This window comes from Lissotriton vulgaris, chromosome 1_1 (genome assembly GCF_964263255.1).
Source record: "Lissotriton vulgaris chromosome 1_1, aLisVul1.2, whole genome shotgun sequence".
NCBI lineage: Eukaryota > Metazoa > Chordata > Amphibia > Caudata > Salamandridae > Lissotriton > Lissotriton vulgaris.
In genome coordinates this window covers 8,525,019-8,548,132 of record NC_141685.1, presented here as the reverse complement: position 1 = coordinate 8,548,132, position 23,114 = coordinate 8,525,019, and the positions used below count along the sequence as shown (strand labels likewise).

Genomic DNA, 23,114 nt, shown 5'->3' with positions numbered 1-23,114 from the left:
GTGGTGATGGACGGAGCATCTGAATCAATCAAACACTCACACCCAGTCAAAAGATCTGGGTTTAATCCATCACCGTTCTTTAGCCCACTCTGCCACCCCAGTTCAGACATGGCTCTATGCAAATCAGTCTGACCCTGTGCCTCATGGGAACAGTCCAGCCAGAACTGCCGAGCCATGTCTTCCATGGACCGGAAACAAGCTTCTGAGGACCGGTTTCTGGCATTCCAGCCGTCTTCAGCCCGGCTTGCTTGAATCCAGTGGCAAAGTGAGCAAGGAACTCACGTCTGAGCATACCCTGTCGTAATTGGCCCGGCCGCATTAGCGATTAGCTGAACCTACACGTTGTCCTCCTTAACTTGGCTATATATGAAAACGCCATTTTGAATGTTGCGGCGGCCATCTTAGATCATGAGCGGCCTCGTGGCCGGCGTGCCCTTTAGTCCGTTGTCCGTTCCACTGACCACTCCAATCTGCCCAGCAACGAGCTATTTTTAGTATTGGTCAAGCCACACATGCGCAGTTCCAGCTGACCCGTAAACCTTCAGGAATGTGCACCAAACTGACCAGCGGAGTTGTGCCCCCTCCAATGAGCTGGCAGTATTCCAAAACATGACCATATATGTCTTTAAAATGTGTCTTAACTTGTGCCGCCTATCTTTTATTGCCCCAAAATTGTATATAACCGGGGTCACACCGGTGTTCGGTGTGATACCTCTTGCATTACCGAAGGGTGCTGTTTGAGTGTACCACCACCCCATGGGGTCTTAATAAACTTGTTCTTTGACTTTTACAGTTTCCGTGCCAACAGTTCTTGATTGTAAGTGGGTTATCTTCGGAACATGTGGGCCTTGGGAACCCTGATTACTTCAAATTGGCGACCACGAAGGGACTCATCGGCGACTCGGATGCCCGAAGGAGAGGTCGTGACGAAGGCTTGGAAACTCGCCATGGACGCGCGCTGCCACGAGTGACCCGAGTCTTGGCTGCCACGGTGTTTTTTCCTTTCCTTCCGATCTGACCTTCCAGGTGGCGCCAGTCTCCGACTGAGTTTTCGAGTGTCTGCATCGCTGAGAAAGTGCCGTTTGGCTGATTTGGCTTACAAGACCTTGGCAGTTGGAATCTGGACATTTGAGACTTTGGGTAAGCTTTGTGTTCGGTAAGGTAGTCTTCGGACGCTTACTGAAGTTCTATGATTTGTGTTCGGTAAGGTAGTCTTCGGACGCTTACTGAAATTCTGTGATTTGTGATCGGTAAGGTAGTCCTCGGACGCTTGCCGAAGTCCTACGTTTTGATCTGAGTTAGCTAACATTGTGAATTTGTGATCTTTGAACTTATATGTGTAGTGCACTTCACATAGGCAGGCATGTAGAGATGTTTCTCTAACTTTGTTTTTTTTTCCCTTTGAGCGGCACATTTGTGTGAAGTACTGTAAGTGCCTTTTTATACGGTGTCACTCTTTCGTGATACTTTTTGAACATGCCTGTTTTCAGCACACTTCGAGGGATGTGCTGTCTTGGAGAGGGTACCTCAATTAGGTTAGCGGAAGCACAGCCGGCTCCCCCAGAGGGAACACCAAATCGTGAGATGTATATCAAGCATGGCCTTCCCCCTATTATGTACAGCAAATTATGGCATAAGTATACAAAGGCCGATCCTGAATTGCAATGGCCTCTACATGGGTCGTTCGATTTACGTAAAGTACAGTTTGTAGAGCAATGTTTGTTTCAACGCAGGTCTAGACAAAATATGTTTGATTGCGTGCGAATGTGGGAGAAAGCGGTGCGCGAGCGAATGAAGCGTGAGGTTGCCTTGGCGGACAAAGAGCAGCGCAAGGCTGCTCGGGATAAGGCTTTACAGCTTGAGGAAAAGGAGGCTCAGGAGAAGAAAGAAAGGGAGGAACGGGAACGTAAATTGCAGACGACTGGTCAATTTCCTATCCGCCGACCACTTTATCCTGTCCTTAATAATGAAATTGATGATTTTTCTTTGTTAGATCGGTCACCACCTCCATATGTTTCGCCGACGGCTCCAGCTGGGGATTCAGAGGATGATGGACAGGATAAGTCGGATCACAAGGGTATATCTGCTCTCAGGTTTACTGCGGCGAGGTCCGCTCATTTGCGGAGTTGGGCTCGTAAAGTAACTAAGAATTGTGTTTCTCAGGAGCAGTTGTTAGAAGAAAAGAAAGCGTGGTCGGATCTTGAATTAATGTATTTTCTGTCTAGTTTGGCGGATGAAGTTGTAGGCGCGTATCGGGAACTTTCAGACACGTTAGAATCTAAATCGTTGTCAGTATATCGTGAGAATTTGGCTAAAGGTGATTTTGATCTTTCAGATGCTGACGACCTATTCAAGCAATTGATCGCGCTACGGGATGAGACAGCCGGATTGCGGGAGGAGAGGAAAAATAGGCAAAAGGAGTCTGGTTCGGGCAATAATGGGCAGACTAAGGAGTGCTCTCTCCGTGGTTCAGATAAGAGTTTTGCATTGCATGTTATGCCTATGCGTGAAGCCGCGCCTTTGTATGTTCCACCAAAAGGGGAAGGTACGGATGATGATAAATTGTCAAAGGATGCGAAAGGGTATTTTGTGTATAATTGGGTATATACGCCGTGGAATAGAGCAGACGTTATGGCATTGAAAAATTCTTTACCTGATCTTCGAAAAAACCCGGCGGCATTTTATGAAGGGGTGGAAGGGGCTATTTCGTCTTGTGTGATGACTCTTGTGGATATAGATTTGTTCTTTGGGTTAATTCTGCCACCTGATATGTGGCGGCAAATTCGTAAAAATAATGATGAAACGATATTGGGGGGCACATGGAAAGAAATTAATGCTGCAGATTTAGACAGGGAACCAGCATGTAAGCCTTGTCAGTTAATTCTAGATCTCCCGGCAGCTATTCTGACTAAATTAAAGACGCTTGTTCCCTCTAAAAAGATTGATTGGACTATGTTGACGTCGTGCAAGCAGAAACCCGATGAAACGGTCTCAGATTTCTTTACACGTTTTGAGGAGGCATTTCATGATTACAGTGGTCAATCTTTGACAGACGATACGGGTCGGCATTTGTTTGTAGATAAGTATGTAGCTAATCTCCTACCGGAGATTGCGAAACGATTGAAGTCGAGTGAAAGTTCCTGGGCCACGGCGACCCCTGCGTCCTTGTTAACTATGGCTCAGTATTATGAGCGGCAGGAATTGGAGGCTAAAGAAAGTGTAGAGAAAAAGGCGAAAGAATTGAAAACAAAGGTGATGTTGGCGCAGGTTCGGGGAACACAGGGTAGAGGGAATGATAGAGGTAGACGAGGTGGAGGAAACGCATCGTATGGTCGTACGGACATAGCGGAGGATCAGTGTGCGTATTGTAAGGAGTTTGGGCATTGGGCCGACGATCGTCCGGTACTTCGTGAACAGCGTAGTCAGCGTGGTCGAGGAAGTGGAAGGTCAAGAGGAGGTTATACTGGAGCGAGAGGTGGTGGAGGTGATCGTAGGCAGGTTGAGGAGAGGGGCCGTGGCCAGGACGAACGAAATACGTTTGATAGACGGAATCAATATCAGATTTCGGAGGGAGAGAATGTGGAACATCAGGATTATGTGCATGCATAGGACTGCGTAGGATGGGGTAAGGAATCAGTTGAAGTGCCGGTAGATCAGCAGGGTCCATATGTAACAGCAGGCATTCTGGGTTCTACTGATCAATTTCTAGTCGACACAGGAGCTACTCGTAGCGCTTTGTCGAAAAACTTGGTTCCGAGGGCTCCCCTGTCTGGCGAAATGATTACGTGTGTAGGGTTTGATGGCACACCCTCCCCCAGCCCATTGTCCGAACCCCTTGCACTATGTCTTGACAAATACTTCAGTTTCGGCCAATTTTTGTTATCACCCCATACCCCAGACAATATTCTGGGTATTGATTTGCTTAAATATTTTCGAGCGACAATACGTTGCGCTCCAGGGGGAGTGCGGGTTATCCTGAATGACAATTACCCTGACCCTGACAGATTTTATGCTATTTTAGACATTCCAGCTTTGGCCTCTCTACCGCATACGTTGTGGGCGACCTCAGATACGGATGTGGGAGAGATGCGTATTCCACCAATACACATTACTGTTAAGGAGGGGGCCCCTCTACCACGAGTGCCACAGTATAAGATTTCGAGAGAAGGTGAAATTGCATTGACACATATTGTTCAGGATTTGATTTCTGCAGGGGTTGTGGAGGAGGTCCCTTATAATGTTTGTAACAGTCCTATTCTTCCGATTCTTAAGAGAGACACTGACGGCAAAATCTATCGATTTATTATTGATTTGCGAGAGATCAACAAAATTGTCATTCCCCAATACCCGGTGGTGTCTGATATTACGACCTTGCTTACCTTGGTTCCACCGACAGCCACCACCTTTAGTGTTATTGACTTAAAGAATGCCGCTCGCAGTGAGGATTCCTGCTCGCATTTGTTTCCTGACGCTACAGGAGTAGCTTACCGCCTAATCTTGCTCCAGCCCCTGGTGAAGAGGATTCACACCATCTGCGTGGCCGCAGAGGAGGCGTGAGGCGCGGCTCCGGGACTGCGAGGCTCAGCGTTAGTCACATCAGCTGTTGCCTCTTCCCGTGGAGCCGCGCCCCCTCCCAGTGCCCCGCCCCCATCAGGACTGCTCTTAACCTCTCGCGGCCCCGCTGCGCGGGTGCCGCTCGCAGTGAGGATTCCTGCTCGCATTTGTTTCCTGACGCTACAGGAGTAGCTTACCGCCTAATCTTGCTCCAGCCCCTGGTGAAGAGGATTCACACCATCTGCGTGGCCGCAGAGGAGGCGTGAGGCGCGGCTCCGGGACTGCGAGGCTCAGCGTTAGTCACATCAGCTGTTGCCTCTTCCCGTGGAGCCGCGCCCCCTCCCAGTGCCCCGCCCCCTTTCAACCTGCAGTCTTCATAACCAGGACCACAAACGCGCATCGCGGGACGCGCGCGGGTCGGAGCCCGGGGTAAAGCCCGGGCCAAGGGCGGGCCCGTTGTTGCCCGTTAGTGCCCGATAGAGACCGAACCGGGCCACCCCTCTTTGAACACCGTCCCAGTAACAAACACACAACTATGCCGCCTAAAACAAGAAGTGCCTCAAAACACAAATCCAAACACGCCCAGGAGGTAGCACAGGTAACAGGCCCTATTGACTTATTTATATCTCGGGTCCATGAGACGATAAACCAAAGTATAGCTCTAATGGAGAAGAGAGTTTCCATGGATCTTATCAGTGCCAACGCGAAGCGATCATCACTGGGTGCAATAGCAAATGCCGCCTCCCCAATTAATCTAAATACCCAAAACTGTTCTCTTCCTGTGACTCTCCCCGTCTCAGATTTAAACACCGTTCCATCAGTAGTTGACCTGTCGGTCACTCACTCAGAGTCGGACCCCTCAATATCAATGGACGACCTGGAAGCAACTCCCGACCTAGCTGGCTGTCAAACCGAAGGAGATATCCGATCCATCAATAACTCAACCCAGCTAGGCGAGAGAGAAGGGGCAATACTGAAAACACGACCATCAATCAATGAAGGAACACACAGCTCTCATTGTCAGGAAGATAAAATGACTGATCCAAACCCCTCAACCTCAAACAGCATATTACATATCTCTGATTTAAGTCTACCCCACAAGGCAACTCCAAACGATAGCGCACCGGAGCAATGTAAAACCTGTAGAATCACTTCACAAGTTCTTACCACAACCAAGGACTTACTCTACCAGTACTTAAAGCCTATTCAATTAAGTATTAGAAATCTTGAAGCTCAATTAACAATAATTTCGGCCACTCTCCTAGATACGAATACTCGGATTGACGTAAGGGGTCAACATAACATCTCGCACCCACCAAAAAAGCAAAACCAAACGCACGTACAGAAAACAGTCAGTCATTCAAACACAACATCTTCAGTACAAAAGTCTCTAAAACAACCATCTACCATATCCAAATCCACCGCAAGCACGTCCCTTCCCCAGCAGGGGAAACCACCCCATCCAAAAGTACAGCAATTAATAACTGCAGGCAAGGCCACGGCAAGCACCCCAGGTCCTTTAGCCAAACCAGACCCTAGCAGATCCACCACAGAAAAGCCTGACCCCCAGCCACCGACCCCATCGCTTTCCCAAAAAATACCCAAGAACACACCCAAGAACTCACCCAAAATCACGCCGAAAAAACCTCCCACAGCTAGACGTCCCGCCCACATGCCTCCGGAAGCCACCCCCTACACAATAGTTTTAACAGGAGTACCCGAGCTAACAGACGACACCCCAGAAACTGCATGGTCACTTAAGAACAAGACCATGCAGTGGCTTAGCATAAACAGACCCCTTGAATCCCATCTCTCGGGAGGGATCACTACAGCCCGTAGGGTAGCCTGGATAGGCAAAACAAAAAAGACAATACGCGGTGATTGCATCATCGTAACCTGTAGAGATCCTGCAACCGTAGATCACATTTGTGCTTGGCCCCAACTTGATAAAAAAGGGGGAATAGACGCCCGCCACCTCTCCTTTTTCTATCCCCCAGCGAAACAACATCGCAACTATCCACCATGGGAATGGCACCACTATCCCAAAGATCACTCTAAAGATCTACGGAATCAGGACCCTTGGTGTCAAACACCATGGAGCCAGAGGGAGTACCCATGCGACTATCTAGATAGGGGAGGACCAAGAGGTAGATATGTCGAACGCCAAATACCCTATTGGCAGGACAGACCTTATCAACCATATGAAGGATGGCAGGGCTTCCCGACCCAAAACCGTTTTGAGTGCCTTGAAATGGTCGATTGACCATTTACGGTCAAATCTAACCACCATAACGTAGACTCCGCACACCAACCTGTTTTTGATAAGTATCCGACACCACAACTAGAGTCATCTTACACATCAGAATCAACATTGCCTCAATTAAATAAATTCTCGACCCGCTCCCACCTAGCAGAAGCAGATACCAGCCAAAGAATAAACATCGAGCCTGATACAATTATCGAAACTCACACCACCAAGATAACTATAACTGCTATCAAGGGAATTAAAGAGGTCATGAGCATAGGTATAGCCTACTGGAACGTTGCAGGCCTAAGAGAAAAAATATCATGTCCCCTATGGCTGAACACAGCAAGGACCCACCAAATCTTGTGCCTACAAGAGACTTGGTGTACATCCCCTCTCCACCTAGCGGGCTACAAGACATTTTTTACTAAAGCTACGCCAAGCACCATGGGAAGACCAAAAGGCGGGCTCATGATCTATTTTTCCAACACCTTACCACTTACAGTAAAACTAACAAAAGAAACACCCACTTACCAAATCATCCAATTCACCCATCAGACGGCAGCATCAAGAAACCTCTTTATAATCATAAACTATTATAATAACACAGGCACCCTGGAATGCTGCTCCTACCTTGATGAAATGGTAGCACACGTATCTTCAATACAAGATGCGAACTCAACTATGACAATAAACTGTATCTGGGGAGGCGATTTTAATCAAACAATATGCCCAAATCATAGCTCTAAAGTCGCAGGGGAACTCGCTTAGTGCTGAGGATTTCTCCCAAATTACACGTCTGGAAGCCTGGACTACAGAATCCTCTCACTCCCTTGATCATTTCCCTGCCCTTTCGCTAGAGGATCTTAACAGCCTGCTGGACAAAACTAAATCGTCATCTCCACTTGATCCAGTTCCTCTGAAAGTACTGAAGAACTGCAGAGAGATTATTCTTCCTCCGTTGCTGGAAGTCATGAATGGAGCATTGGAGCAGGGCATCTTCCCGTCACTTTGGAAGAAAGCCATTGTAAAGCCGCTGCTTAAAAAGACCACCTTGGACCCTGGAGTACTGAAGAACTTTAGACCCATCTCTCTTCTGCCGGCCCCGGCTAAGATGTTGGAGACCCATTTGAATTTCCATCTTTCAAACTTCCTCGATACCTCTGGTTTCTTGGACGGGTCCCAACATGGCTTCAGAAAGATGCATAGCACGGAGTCTGCTCTGACGAAAGTCATGGATAACATCCGCAGAAAAGTGGATTTGGGTCTAACCACCGTACTGGTGCTGCTAGATCTCTCAGCAGCATTCGACACCCTGTCTCCCCTTACTTTAACAACTAGGTTAAGGGAGGCAGGGGTAGAAGGACCGGCACTCAGTCTCCTGAGCTCCTTTCTTCAACAACGAGAGCAGTGTGTCATGCTAGGTGAATACCTCTCCCCTGCTAAGTCTCTGCAATGTGGGGTGCCACAAGGGTCGGCATTGAGTCCGACCCTGTTTAACATCTACGTGGCCCCACTTGCAAGACTAGTAAGATCTCAGGGGATGGAGGTAGTGTCGTATGCCGACGACACGCAGATTATGGTGTCCCTGACTCACTCTGTGGGTGAAACCGCTTCTAACTTTAGGGCCTGCATGCAACTTGTTGCAGAGTGGATGATTGCCAACTCCCTGAAGTTGAACGGGGACAAGACAGAGGTCCTGGTCTTTGGCAAGGACCAGGGCATATGGTCAGACGATTGGTGGCCTCCTTCTTTAGGTAGCTGCCCAATACCAACACAATCTGCCAGGAACCTAGGCGTCATCTTTGACACCCAGCTCTCCATGGAGCTTCAGGTCAACAGAACGGTGGCTACCTGTTGGGGAGTCATCAAGACCCTGAAAAGAATCGTACACTACCTGTCCCCACAGGCACGGAAACAGGTGGTGATCGCCCTTGTTGGCTCAAGGCTTGATTACTGTAACTCAGTGTACGCCGGGGCCAACAAGGGTCTGCTCCAGCGCTTGCAGGTTATACAAAATGCGGCAGCGCGGTTTGCTCTCGCTCTGCCCTGGCTGGCCTCTATGACCTCAGCGAGGAAGAACCTTCACTGGCTCCCCATCCCCTCAAGGATTACTTTTAAACTCCTCTGCCTTACATATAAGGCTTTAACTGCAGGTTCGGCTGATGCCCTTGGATCACTACTCTCTAGATACGTTCCGAGTAGATGTCTCCGATCCAGTGAGCTTAACCAACTGGTTGTTCCCAGAGCCAAGAAGGCTAGATGGGGGAGCAGAGCTTTTTCCATACTGGCTCCTCTGATGTGGAATTCACTCCCCCTGGAAATCAAAATACTGCCCTCCCTTGACCTCTTTAGGAAGTCATTGAAAACCTGGCTCTTTATCAATGCATACCAGTAGGCTCTGTTTCTATCTGCTCACAGTCGTTATTTGGACTAGGCGCCTTGACGCCCACTGGGCATAGCTGCGCAATACAAATAATGTTTCTTTCATTCATTCATTCAATCATGAAAGTGGAATCTGCGGTCTACAAACCGAATCCGGAAATCCCATCCCACACTTTGCACATACTCCGAGTGGAAACAAGCTCAACGAAACTCTCTTCACCCTGGACCTAGATTTTGCCAATGAACTAGTTGACCCGGCTCAGAAATTCCAACCTACTTTCCACGGGCGCGGTTGTATGTCAACTATTGACTTCATCTTAGCCTCAAATACCTGTAAAGGATCACTAAAAAACTATAAAGTAGGGTCCAGCCCGATTAGCGACCACTACCCCCTGAGCATGGACCTCCTCATGGGAAAAGCGGGTTCCACTGCAACAAAAGTTAGCTCTCTTGACCAACAATCACTAACATTAAAGAGGAAGAATGGGTATGTCATTAAATGGTCAAAGATTGACCCTGAAATTTCCTCACAAAGGATACTTGCAAAAACGCAACCATGGATAAGAGACTGCTTGTCCGCAGAGGCCTCCCCTGAATTAATTATCAACTCCTTTCACAACATCCAAGGAGCAATAAGGGACGAGCTATTTAAACACACTGCAAACAAACCAAAACCTCCAATGAGGAGATGGTTTGATTCTGACTGCAGAAAGGCCCTCACGTCCCTTAAAAAAGCCCTTCGACAGAAACCCAGAGACGCTCAAGAAATCTCACACCGAAGGAAAGAGTATAACAATGCCCGGAAAACACGAAGGCGCCAGATAAAGCATGATCTATGGTGTCTACTACATGAGAGCGCACTAAAAAAAGACAGCACCACATTCTGGCAGACCATCAGATCACCCCTTCTAGACAATGCCGCAGATCCACATCAACTGGATGTGGCAATAACTGAGAACGACTGGGTTCATCATTTTACGAAAATCTTTGGCTTACCAACCGACCTCCCTCAAACCGAAGATCAAGCACAAGCAGAGAACAATTTCCACCCCATCAATCTACGCTTTACTGTAAGTGAGGTTAGAAAGGCTCTCAAAGCGTCAAAAACTGGCAAGGCTCCCGGGCCAGATGGGGTACCCATGGACTTGTTTTTATACAACAGCGAGCACTGGTCACTAATAATTACCTGGTTAATGACAGCAGTTACTGAAATTGGTCTTCTTCCATCGTGGTCCACCTCCACCCTTCTACCAATATTTAAGAAAGGAGATCGTAATGATCCCGCGTGCTACCGGCCGATCTCCCTTCTGGATTCCACGGGCAAGATTGCAGGTCGACTACTCCTGGACCGACTACAATCTTGGGCCCAGGAGAACAGTATCATCACAGACCTGCAATATGGTTTCCAGAAGGGGCTCGGGACGGTGGATCAGGCCTTAAACCTGACCCTCCTGGCCGGGAAATACGCCCGTGCGAAAGGAGGAAAAATCTATCTGGTCTACGTAGACCTGAGCGCGGCTTTCGACTGCGTTCAGCATGCTAAGTTGTGGGAGATCATGACAAACCTTGGAGTGGATCCATCCATATTAGCTTTCCTTAGGGAACTCTACACCAACGCGGAAGGCCGAGTTCGTTACGGTATTGCAGGCGAACTATCACGCCCCTTTAAAATAACACGAGGAGTAAGACAAGGGTGCGTACTGGCTCCCTTCCTGTTCAACTTATATACTAATGGAATTGAACATGCAATGCTGGAAGGGAGCCAGGACCTTCCGCAGATAGCACGCCGCCCAATACCCATCCTCCTGTATGCCGACGACTCGGTCATCCTGGCCCGGACAGCTAATCAACTCCAGCGGCAGCTGAACAAATACGTGGCATTTATGGACTCCCTGGGACTAAAAGTAAATATTAAAAAGACATTTACAATGACCATCGGACCAAAACATGGATCCTCCAAATCCATGTATATCAACAAAAACAGGCTGGAAAAAACAACGGTATACCCCTACTTGGGTATACTTGTGGATGATACAATGACTTGGCGTAAGGCAATCGAAACCAGAAATCTTAATTTCCGCCGAGCAGTGTCGGCATTAAGTGCCTTCTCCAGAAAACTTGGCAAACCAGCTCCATCGGAATTGCTAACAATATACTACGCAAAATGCCACAGCGTGGCCACCTACGGAGCAGGCATTTGGGGCTATGGAAACATAGACCAACTCCAGGTAACGGAGAACGCTTTTATCAAATATGTTCTAGCCCTTCCCCAAAGCTCCCCGATCTTTGCAGCACATCGGGAGCTAGGGATGGAATATGTGACAGACACCATACGATGCCAGCCTCTTATGCTCTGGCACCGTATATGGTGCAATCCTGAAAGTCACATAACGCGTTCCCTCATCACAGAATGCCTTGGCCTAGCCCACTGGAGGAAAATACCCTGGCTTAATTACATCCACAAATTTCTCCAAGACCTTGATCGGGAGCAATACTTTTCTGATCCACCATCAATAGAGGACATCTCAAAGAAAAAGCTGAAAGAACTCTGCATGGGCCACCTAAGAGAACTTCGCCTTCAGGCCGAGATAGTCAAAACACAAAATGAAAAAATTTGCTCACTACAGTCAGAGAAGTTATTGCAGCCCTATTTGTTGTTCTTTCTCTCGAACTATGAAAAGTTTCTACTAACAAGACTACGGTTCGACCTTTTTTTCCGAATGGTCTCATTTCCAGAACCGAATAACTGGTCCCGGAACCTGATTTGTTGTCCTTGTGACGGGGCTTCCAATCAATCAACTGTCCATGTTGTACTGTTCTGCAAGTACTATAGAGCAGCCAGGAAAAAGTGGATCCTTCCCCCTCTTCGTCTAAGTGGACTTAGATGTACATATCCCGCTCTCGCTTACCTTCAGTCACCGAAAAATCCGCATGAAGCTAAAATGATAGTGACTTTCTTAAAACTGGTAATAAAAACTCGTCGTGAAATTGTTTTCTAAACCCATAGACATGTATTTTAATGCATTAACTCTTGAATTTTTATAAAACTGTACTTTTTATGATTATGCAATTTTATAATCGAATAAAAGTTTATGAAATGAAATGACTTAAAGAATGCGTTCTTTTCTATCCCTGTTCATCCTGATAGCAGATATCTGTTCGGTTTTACGCTCAATAATAAATCGTATAGATTTTGTCGTGTTCCCCAAGGATATACTGAAAGTCCTAGCATCTACAGCCAGGCTTTGAAAAGGCAGCTAGATTCTTTTAAATTGCAGTCTGGCGTTGCGCTCATCCAGTACGTGGATGACCTTCTGCTTGCCGCTGACTCCTATGCACAATGTGAACAGAGCACACTTGCGTTGCTTTCCTTTTTGGCACAAAACAATCATAAGGTTTCCAAGAAAAAGCTTCAATACTGTAGACCCCAGGTGACCTATCTCGGTCATCTGTTGTCTAAGGAGGGGCGTGCATTAACATCTGATCGAATTCAAGCAATTTTAGACACACCAGTCCCCCGCACGCAGAGAGATGTACGTGCCTTTATAGGGTTGACGTCCTTTTGTAGGCAATGGATCATGGGTTTTTCACATATCATAAAACCTTTGCTAGCATTACTGTCCAAAGCCACACCAGTGCCTCTTGAGTGGACAGATGAATGTCAGAAAGCTTTTGAACAGCTGAGGCAGGCCCTTTGTTCCGCACCCGTGTTGGGCACACCAGATTATACGAAACTTTTCACATTGTACGTGCACGAGAATGATGGGTGCGCGTTGTCAGTATTAGTGCAATTACATGGGGATAAACAGAGACCATGAGCATACTTCTCTGCCATTCTGGATCCTGTAGCACGAGGGTTGCCTGGGTGTTTTCGAGCGGTAGCAGCAACAGCGGTGGCCATACGACAGAGTGAGGGAATAGTGTTATCGCACAAATTGTTGGTGTTAGTTCCTCACGCAGTAGATGCCCTGTTAAACCAAACAAAGACCCAATATCTCACGAGTGCACGGCTAACAGGGTATGAGCTGACACTCTTGGCGCCACATATTACACTGAAAAGATGTGCTACTTTGAACCCTGCCACTTTATTGCCCTATCCGGCCGAGGAGGGTCAGGAAGAAAAACATCACGATTGTGTTTTCCTGACCGAGGAACAGACAAAGGGTCGTGTTGACTTACAGGATGTGCCACTTCCAGATGTGGATGGGGAACTGTGGGTCGATGGGTCGTGTTTAAGGCTACCAGATGGCACGACTTCCGCAGCCTATGCAATCACGACACTTAAGACAGTGGTAGAAACAGCTAGGATACCACAAAAGTCGGCTCAGGCAGCAGAGCTGATAGCCTTAACAAGAGCCTGCGAACTGAGCGCTGGTTTATGTGTGAACATATACACGGACAGCCGGTACGCCTTTGGAGTGGCACATGACTTTGGGCTACTTTGGAGAGAACGTGGGTTTTTGACATCTCACGGAGAGCACATTATGCACGGAGAACTAGTGCGTGATCTCCTAAATGCGCTGTTAGGCCCAAAGAAAGTAGCGATAGTAAAATGCAGTGCCCACAAAAAGATTACGGATAAAGTGGGTCAAGGAAATGCCTTTGCAGACAGCATAGCTAGACAAACGGCTATGTCCCGAACTAGCTCCCCCATGTATGTGGTACAATCGCAGGCTGAGCGATGGAATGATGCTAGAGCAGAAATATTGGATATTAAAAAATCAGCTACTGAATCTGAACTTGCGGCTTGGGCAGCAGATGGGGTACTAGATGATGAGGGTTGTTGGAGAAGCAAAGACATGGAGAAGTGGAAATTGCCTGCGGCTTACTTACAGGCGATGGTCCAGATGACACATGGACTGGCTCATGTCGGAGCTCTTGCAATCACTCGGCTTTTAACACGAGTTTGAGAACATCCCGAAATTGCTAATACTGCAAAGAGAGTAGTGCAGACCTGCCTGGTATGTTTGCAACACAATCCTGGAAAGAGGACCCATACTCCGAAAGGAGGGTTCGTTCCACCTTCTGCACCATTTGAGGTGCTTCAAATGGATTACATCCAACTTGAGCGCTGCAATAACCTGAAGTACGTCCTAGTGGTGGTATGTGCTTTTAGCAAATGGGTTGAGGCCTACCCCACGAAAGACAACACGGCTTTGACAACAGCTAAGGTGTTGCTTAAGGAATTCTTTCCTCGCTTTGGAGTTTGTAAATTTCTATGGAGCGATAATGGGCCTCATTTTGTTGGAAGATTGTGGAATATGTACTGAAGGGGTTAGGGATTCAGCAGAAGTTCCACGCTGTATTCCACCCTCAGTCAGCAGGTTTGGTCGAGCGGTACAATGCTACGTTGAAGCTTAAGCTGGCCAAAATTGTGGCGTCTACATCGTTGAAGTGGCCAGATGCTTTGCCGCTAGCACTGCTCTCTCTTAGATCAGTACCCCACTCACGAACTGGCCTTACGCCTTATGAGGTGGTGTTTGGCCGCCCGATGAATATTTGGGGGGTGCCCAAGCCGCGATTAATACATGATGTGCCTTGTGTTATGATGAATGATTATTTGGCAAGATTAACAAATGATTTGCTCTCTATTCATCAACAGGTTCGAGAAGCGCTCCCTGACAACTCTACTGGAGAGGGCCATGATCTCCATCCTGGTGATCATGTGATGATACGCTCGTTTGAGAGAGCAAGCAGTCTGGAGCCCAGCTGCGCTGACCGATTACAAGGAGATCTTGGCGAAAGAAAAGAGCCCAGCTGTGACGTCGACCGAAGTTGAGGGAGCCTTCCCGGACCAAGCTGCTGCCGGACGAGAGCGCTACAACTTGCGCCCACGATAAGAAGAATTTTTTTTTTTTTGCCTTTTATGACTGGTTGGTTACCGCTCCAGGTTTGTGAAACGGAAACCGGGAATTCCAAGGGGGGGGGGATCAGTTCTGCCAGAGTAGCGACACCCGTCTTGGCCCGGAGAAGAAAACAACGGCTACCTCGGAGTTCAGCACCGTATTTTTCTTTTTTAGGTATACACGTATGTGTATCTGAGACATTGTGAACAATTTGTGCTATTTGAGACTTTGCACGAACATTCCTGAACTATGGCATCAACGGCATCTCGTGATAAGAAAATATTGGGTGCCTTTCTCTTTGTTCTGACTATTGTGGTGATAGCTATTATAGCCTGGGTAGTCGAACTTGTGGTGCCTGCACGTGAACATTTGCTGCCGACTACCCCGGCTCCGTCTGAACATTTTCATTTTACATTGCCCTTTGATGAAGAACGACACCGACAAACGTATTTGAATAACAGTTTCGTTCAGATTCTTCACCACACACATAACATGACCAATACTTCAAATTGCTGGGTGTGTGGGATGTTGCCAGGGCACCAGAAGAGAGGGGGCACCCCACTTATTCCACTCCCGTTTTCGCATAATGGGTCATGCAACGCTTGGTACACCCTCCTCTTTACTTTGAGATGGCCAACCAAAGGGGGGGTGCTTTTCCGCTTGAATAAAGTATGTTCCCATGACAAGGATGGGTTTCCCCGGGCTGAGGGCACTCGATTTGAATGGGAAGAGTATAGGCCTGATAATGTGTCTGCTCCACGTGTATACAGCAACCAGCGGAACATTAATGTATCTAGTGCCCATGTTATAAATGTCATTGCTACAAAAGCCGATTTATGTATCAGGAACAAGGGCTCAATTGCAGTGGAGAAAAGCGAGTGTAATACTACTTTCACGTTTGATAGCCCGAATGGCATTTCATTTGTTGCATCACGAAATACATATTTTATCTGTGGAACGAAGGGCTACCATCAGCTTCCATTGGGGTGGTTGGGCACGTGCTACGTATCGTTTGTGTTACCTCCTGTATTCATTGCCCCTCCAATGTATCACAATGATTATACGTTGTACCATGACTTCGTCTTGAATAGGGTTAAGCGAACTGTTGTCCTGGAGGACGTTGACCAAACAGACACTGCATTGCAACAGTATGTGGACTTTAATCTGGGACTATTCTCCTTTGTGGGGGCTGCACTGAACAGCCGGAAAATCAGACGACTGACACGTGTTGTCGAGGCTGTAGCGAATGACACTGCCATTGCCCTGGGGAATATTACTGAGGAACTACAGATTTCCAGGATTGTTACGCTCCAAAATAGGATGGTGTTGGATGTCGTTTTGGCTGATCGTGGGGGGGCATGTAGAATTATCGGAAGCAGCTGTTGCGTATATATTCCAGACAATTCTCCATCTGTGTATGATGCCATCTCCAAGCTTCATAAAATTGCAGCTGAGATACACCCGGACAATGGAACTTGGACACTTTCGGGATGGTTCTGGTCCATGTTTGCAACTTGGGGCTGGAAACTATTGACGATTCTCTGTATACTTGTAGGAGCCATGTTTTTCATATGCCTATGTATTCAATGCGGCCCAGCTTTATGTTCAATGTGTTTATCAGCTTGCATACCATCAAGACGAGCTCTTGCCCATGACAAAATGATGCTTCACAAAGAGGTAACACAAATAATGTTAATAGACATCGAGGACGAACATCCTGATTATGTTCACTATGAGGTAGATTCAGCTAAACGCTAAAAGGGTCGTCTGTCGTAATTGGCCCAGCCGCATTAGCGATTAGCTGAACCTACACGTTGTCCTCCTTAACTTGGCTATATATGAAAACGCCATTTTGAATGTTGCGGCGGCCATCTTAGATCATGAGCGGCCTCGTGGCCGGCGTGCCCTTTAGTCCGTTGTCCGTTCCACTGACCACTCCAATCTGCCCAGCAACGAGCTATTTTTAGTATTTGTCAAGCCACACATGCGCAGTTCCAGCTGACCCGTAAACCTTCAGGAATGTGCACCAAACTGACCAGCGGAGTTGTGCCCCCTCCAATGAGCTGGCAGTATTCCAAAACATGACCATATATGTCTTTAAAATGTGTCTTAACTTGTGCCGCCTATCTTTTATTGCCCCAAAATTGTATATAACCGGGGTCACACCGGTGTTCGGTGTGATACCTCTTGCATTACCGAAGGGTGCTGTTTGAGTGTACCACCACCCCATGGGGTCTTAATAAACTTGTTCTTTGACTTTTACAGTTTCCGTGCCAACAGTTCTTGATTGTAAGTGGGTTATCTTCGGAACATGTAGGCCTTGGGAACCCTGATTACTTCAACCCTGCCACACTTATGGCAGCCAAAAGCGGTACAAAAGGGGGTGGTGATGGACGGAGCATCTGAATCAATCAAACACTCACACCCAATCAAAAAATCTGGGTTTAATCCATCACCGTTCTTTGACTGGGTGTGAGTGTTTGATTGATTCAGATGCTCCGTCCATCACCACCCCCCCTTTTGTACACCCCCTTTTGTACCGCTTTTGACCCTGTGCCTCACCGTTCCCATGAGGCACAGGGTCAGACTGATTTGCATATAGCCATGTCTGAACTGGGGTGGCAGGTGCTGTAGGAGATAATGCAGTCGGACGGAAAGGGAAGAACTGCTATTGAAAGAGGTAAATTCCGTTCCGCTCGCAGAATTTGGTTAATTTCGTGTTCTGCATAGAACACAGGATTTTCAAAAATTCCGCGATCCGCGGCTTCGCAGAATTTTTGCTTGTTCGCGCTTTCAAAATGGGTGTTGGCAAAATATTTTCCCCAGAGCACGCAAACAGCGTTCGCAAACAGGAAAAAGGCATTGCAAACTGGCGGAACAAGCGATTCCGCATGTTCACGGAACTCTCCGTGCTCATGGAGATTATTTACAGTTTCGAGGAGCTTTGCGTAACGCGACTATGTAAAGTCCTCCCACCCCTAGTAATCACGCTGTGTGGAAAGGGAAGTAGTGCTGCAGGAGGATGTGTGGTTGCACTAAATAGTTCATACAATGTTAGCTGGGAGCACTCTGTCTTAAACTGCAAGAGAAGGGTGATCATGAGGTGGTAGATGGGGGAAGTCCTGTACTCTGCAGTAGGTTTCATTGAGTTTGGATTCCATGTTCGTCAGATGTGGTCGTGCAGTTCTTACCTGCGCAGTTCACGGCTGCATACCTCCCATCATAACAAAAGTCCTGTGTCTTGGTGCTGTAGGGACACTGCAGCAGGCTGGCTTCATCTCCTTTGCACTGGACATCAGACATCGCAACTCGATCATTCTTCTGTGCTCCGAAGGCTGAGGCTGGAGGGACTGAATTTGGAACTCCACAGTCCAGCTCTCTACACACCACAGCAGCATCTTTCATGTCCCATTGGCTGTCACAGACTCTTCCCCAGCGTCTAATCAGCCTCACCTGTAGAATCCCAGCACAGGGGGCTTTGGATCCTGTCAGTCGAACATCTGCAGTGTCTTAAAAGAAGGAGAATATATTTATAGATAAACGGTGATATTTGTTCACCATTATCAATAATAGTTATCAAGTAATACAGAGACAAGAAAAGAGAGAAGTACTACTGACATTTAAGTGCACCCTAATTAATTCTGAGGTCAGCTCCCATTATACAGAACCTTATTAAAAATACTTTTTAAGTGTTCACTCTTCAATCTTTCTACTTTTAATTAGGTAGCTTCCCGGCTCATACAAATCACGCATTATGGGAAACAAAAAGCCTAGAGACACCACCCAGTAGATTTGTCTAGATGAGTTGGGACATAATTAATTCATCAGTGATGCACAGTCCCCTGTCAGTGTATTTTTTCAATTCCAATTGATGGTATTCTGTGCATCAGACAGACATTGCAAAACTATGCAAATAACATCAAAATGTGCATCACAAAAAATATTACATTTTAGGAACTTCTGACAAAGGGCTTTTAAAGACAAAAATCAAGGAGACGGTTTAAGATACTCATATGAGTTAAGTTGCTGTCATACACATGAGAGAGGCATTGGGACAGAAAACAAATATGTTGACATGACGGTTGGTAATGCACTAATAAAAATACTTTTCTAGCGGAGAAAAAATGTAGCCAATGAAATTTATTCGATAACCCCATGTTGGACTCTCCAGATGTTGTGCCTTCACCCTCCTGTTATCTGAACCCATTTTCGTTGGCTTTTAGGACTCTGTGTACTTTCCCTCTGCTAACCAGTGCTAAAGTACTTGTTTTCTCTTCCTTGAAAAATAGTAAATTTGGCTTAATCATTACATTTATTAAGTCATAACTTTTAATTGGGCACAGGGAGTAATATTGATACTGATGTCTGAAGAGTTGCAATTTAAAGCTCTTATTAATGGTAAAGTCAGATTTTAAGTCACATTTCTGATTATGTTACTTTTAGAAAGTTTTCATTCTCTTGTTCCAACAGTTGGTGTTTGCAGCCTTTTCCTGAGTCTCATGACTAATGTAGTATGTCTTTGTGTAATCCTCCCAAACAAGTGAGGCAAAGGGGAATGGGTGTTGTCAGGATGGGCCATCTCTGTCACCATTACAGGGTGAAGCTGTCACCTGTCACACTAACATTTCAAAGCTACTGCTCCAGCAAACTCCCAAGGGTTTGACACTGGACTATTGTGATCACAGACAGTCTGGGGCCAGGACAGGGCGGTAGGAAATTCCAAACTCCTCTAGGGGTGGAAGCCATTAGAAACGTCTTCTACTTCAAAGGCAGGCACGAAGGATTAACAGCGGACTTCAGACCCCAACTCTTTAGTACACTCCTGAACATGTGGATGCTACAAATGAAGGATTGCTGTGTTGCTCTGCTGAAAGAAGGACTGATACTCTTCTGGCCAGCTGTTCTGCTTAATGAGATGTAAGACTCAACATGCACCTATCACTATAGGCTGAAGTGACTTCAAGGGTCAGCTAACTAACCTTCTGTCCTGAGCTACAAGGCATCAACAAGCTCCAGTGGAATCTGTGCAACTTCCTACCTGAGTCTGCTGCCTGGACTTGCTGCTGGTCCTTCCTGAGCCCTGGTGCCTCTGCTGGAGTGAGTTCCTGGCCTCCAAGGGGGTCCTTCCGGTCCTGGACCCTTGATGTGGTCTCAGTTAAGCTCTTCCTGAAGTTTTGGCCTCTTTGTGACCACAACCGTGCCATTTTATGCCAAGATCTTGCCGCCCACGCTGATTGTCAATGCGAAGCTCCTGTGAGCTTGACTATTTGCTCTACAGCAGCGCTTGCGACTACCAGCAACACGAGATCTGCTCTTTGTGCTTCAGGTTCAATACCCTGCGGTGACCCCCAGAGCGAAGCTCCAGCAATGATCATCTGCAACCCCCAACAGTATCCCCACGCTGTAGCAATGACAGTCCACGGTGCCTAGCCGGCTCTTTCCGCTACATCAACGACGATCTATGGCAATCTCGGTGCTCCTCGCGGCCCGCTCCACCTCAAACTGTACTCTTCCCGCCAGACTTTGAGAAGGTAACATTTCAGTGGGACTGCCTGAACTTTTGACTTCCACCCAGTCTCCCATGGCAAGATAAACATGTGGGTTGCATTGTGCTTTTAGGGGACATATTTTCCTAAAACTCTTAAAATTGTATATCTCCAGTTCCACTGATTGGATTTTGTCACTATGGTCTTAAATTATTCATCCAACATTGCTCTATTTTTGTAAATTGAAGTGGGATTTTTCCTGTGTTGTGTTGTCACTTTATTACTGTTTGACGTGCTGTGTAAATACTTTACTCATTGCCTCTAAGTTAATGCTGACTGCTTTGGTGGAGAAGGGAGTATGGCCAACAAGGTGGACACCCTTTTGTGAACTCCCACTCAGCTCCCAGTGAGTCCTAGTGCAAAAAGACACATTACAATTATATATTAATTGGCTTTTAGGGTGTATTGCTGAATCATACAATTTGATATATATGAATGAGAAGAATGTTGGTAATGGGAAGTGGGACTCAGCTTCCTAATAAAGTTTTGTGTCTTTTTGCATTAGGAGACCCTGGACAGGAGAAGATTGTCCGTGGACTGGTTGCTTGCAAAGACTGTTATCTCTGAGCCAGAATTACGTGAATGATATGTACTATACTTGGATTTAGGTAAGTGTGTATGTTAATTCAATAGGGTTACGTATTATTAAATGGAATTATAGATAATAATGATTCCAGTATAATACCAGGACTGGATTTTATAGTAGTCTTGCTCTCCTTCTAATAAATTAGGTTTTATGGTGATATTTATTAGAGAAAAATTGGTTGATTATATTGAATATGTTGCCCAAGGTGAGTAGCTTTAATCTGGTAGTTTGTTGAGCATGGGGTCCTTTGGTTGTCCTTTAAACTCACATTTTGATGCATTTCTTATGATTAGATTTACAAATTGGTTTTGATTTTCTTGGAACACCCTTTGTATGAAAATAGAGGAGTTGGATCATCATATGATTTTAACTGATGATAAAAACCAGGCCCTATTTACTTCCTTTGGTGGTTGGTGGGAGTTATGCACATTATGGGTGTTCTCTATTTCTCGGTTTCGGTTTCTTATTCCCTTCTTTTGGTGGAGGTTAGGCCTAACTTTGACTGATAGATGTGATAGATACTAATTGGATTGTATATTTATTTATTACAGCCTTGAGGAAGTCTTTTGGATATTGTCCCATAGACGAAACATGTGTCGGCTGTGGCTGTTGGCTATATTATCTGGGAACGGAATTTGTGTGTAAACAAGTCTTCTTGAGAACACAGAACACAAGAATAAAAACTGCAGATTAACACTTGCTGTCATTATTATTCATGGCCTCACGATCCTGAATCTGACTATATAATACAGATATATATATATTTCGCTATTGTTCAGGGAACCTTTTTTTGTCTTTCTTTCGCAATTGCTTGCACTTGTGAATTAACAACATGGGGTGGTGGCTGTTTTGAGTTCCCTTTGATGCAACTCTTGTGAATCTGGTCTTAGATAATAAAACCATTGGACCATGCGCATCAGAAACCTCACTGCCCACCAGTAGAGACCTACAAGCAAAGCTTGGGAACTCCCAGCCACACCCACCCAGGCCCAAAGGGCAACCAAGATGTGGCAGCACAAGTCCAAACAAAGGCATACAAGATTGCAAATGGCTCCTTCATAAGGACCCCCTAAAAAAGAAAAAAGAGGGCGGACCATCAGAGGGACCGTCGGTTGCTTCATTGAGGGCAGCACTAAGCAAGAAAATATGGGAACATTAAAATGCCACCATGGAAAGGGAATGGCTCTAAGTCTTCTCCCTGATTAAGCAGAAGAACCCTGCACAACTGTGGAGACATATAATACAGCGGAGTAGTAGAGGAATCTCAAGATAGAATGGAGAAGCAGAAAAGGAGTGGCTGATCCATGATAAGCAGCTCTACGCAATCGCCCCCTCGTACAAAGATAGCACAGAAGGGGCCAGTGGTGGGGTGGGCCAAGACCGGCAACCAAACACCAAGCCAAGAGATACAATCGCGAGCCAATGCAACTGGTCTGTGGGTAACAGAACTCCTATGGAAACATACTGTACAGCACCAGCCCAGATAAATCCCCACATGGTCACCAAGACCTTCAAGAACATCAAGAATGATGGGGTTCCGGGCCATAATGGGAAATCAGCACCGGTATTCAAAAAGGCCCTCAATTTTTGGGCAGCAATGCTAACTCCATTATACAACTACACTTTCCAGACAGCCATAACCCCTGATTCTTGGAGGGCTCCATCCTTGTGTTTTCAAAAAGGAGACTGTTCAAAGCCATCAAATTACAGGCTCATCACCCTACTTAGCCTCAAAGCCAAGGCTTAAGCCCGCCTACTACTAAAGGACTTGGAGACGTGGGTGCAAGAGAACAGCATCATACCTTTTTACGCCCACTACTCTTCTGGGTGCGACTAAGAAGGACCCAGGAGCTACATAGTTATGCTGCGGCCCTAGATGAACTCATCTTGCTCAACACAGGTAATAAAATTAAATGGCTGTGCAACCTGAGACAGATGGTGGTGCAACTGGG

At 46.5% G+C, this 23,114-nt stretch overlaps 1 protein-coding gene across 2 annotated transcripts in view; it reads right to left on the bottom strand.

Annotated features, from left to right (window-relative positions):
- LOC147736947 (CD5 antigen-like) overlaps window positions 1-23,114 on the bottom strand; it is a 343,294-nt gene that overhangs the window by 200,441 nt on the left and 119,739 nt on the right. For both annotated transcript variants that reach the window (XM_086953947.1, XM_086953957.1), the window contains exon 3: window positions 18,222-18,539. In XM_086953947.1, coding sequence (XP_086810073.1) covers window positions 18,222-18,539 — 318 coding nt within the window. The remainder of the gene's footprint in view (window positions 1-18,221; window positions 18,540-23,114) is intronic.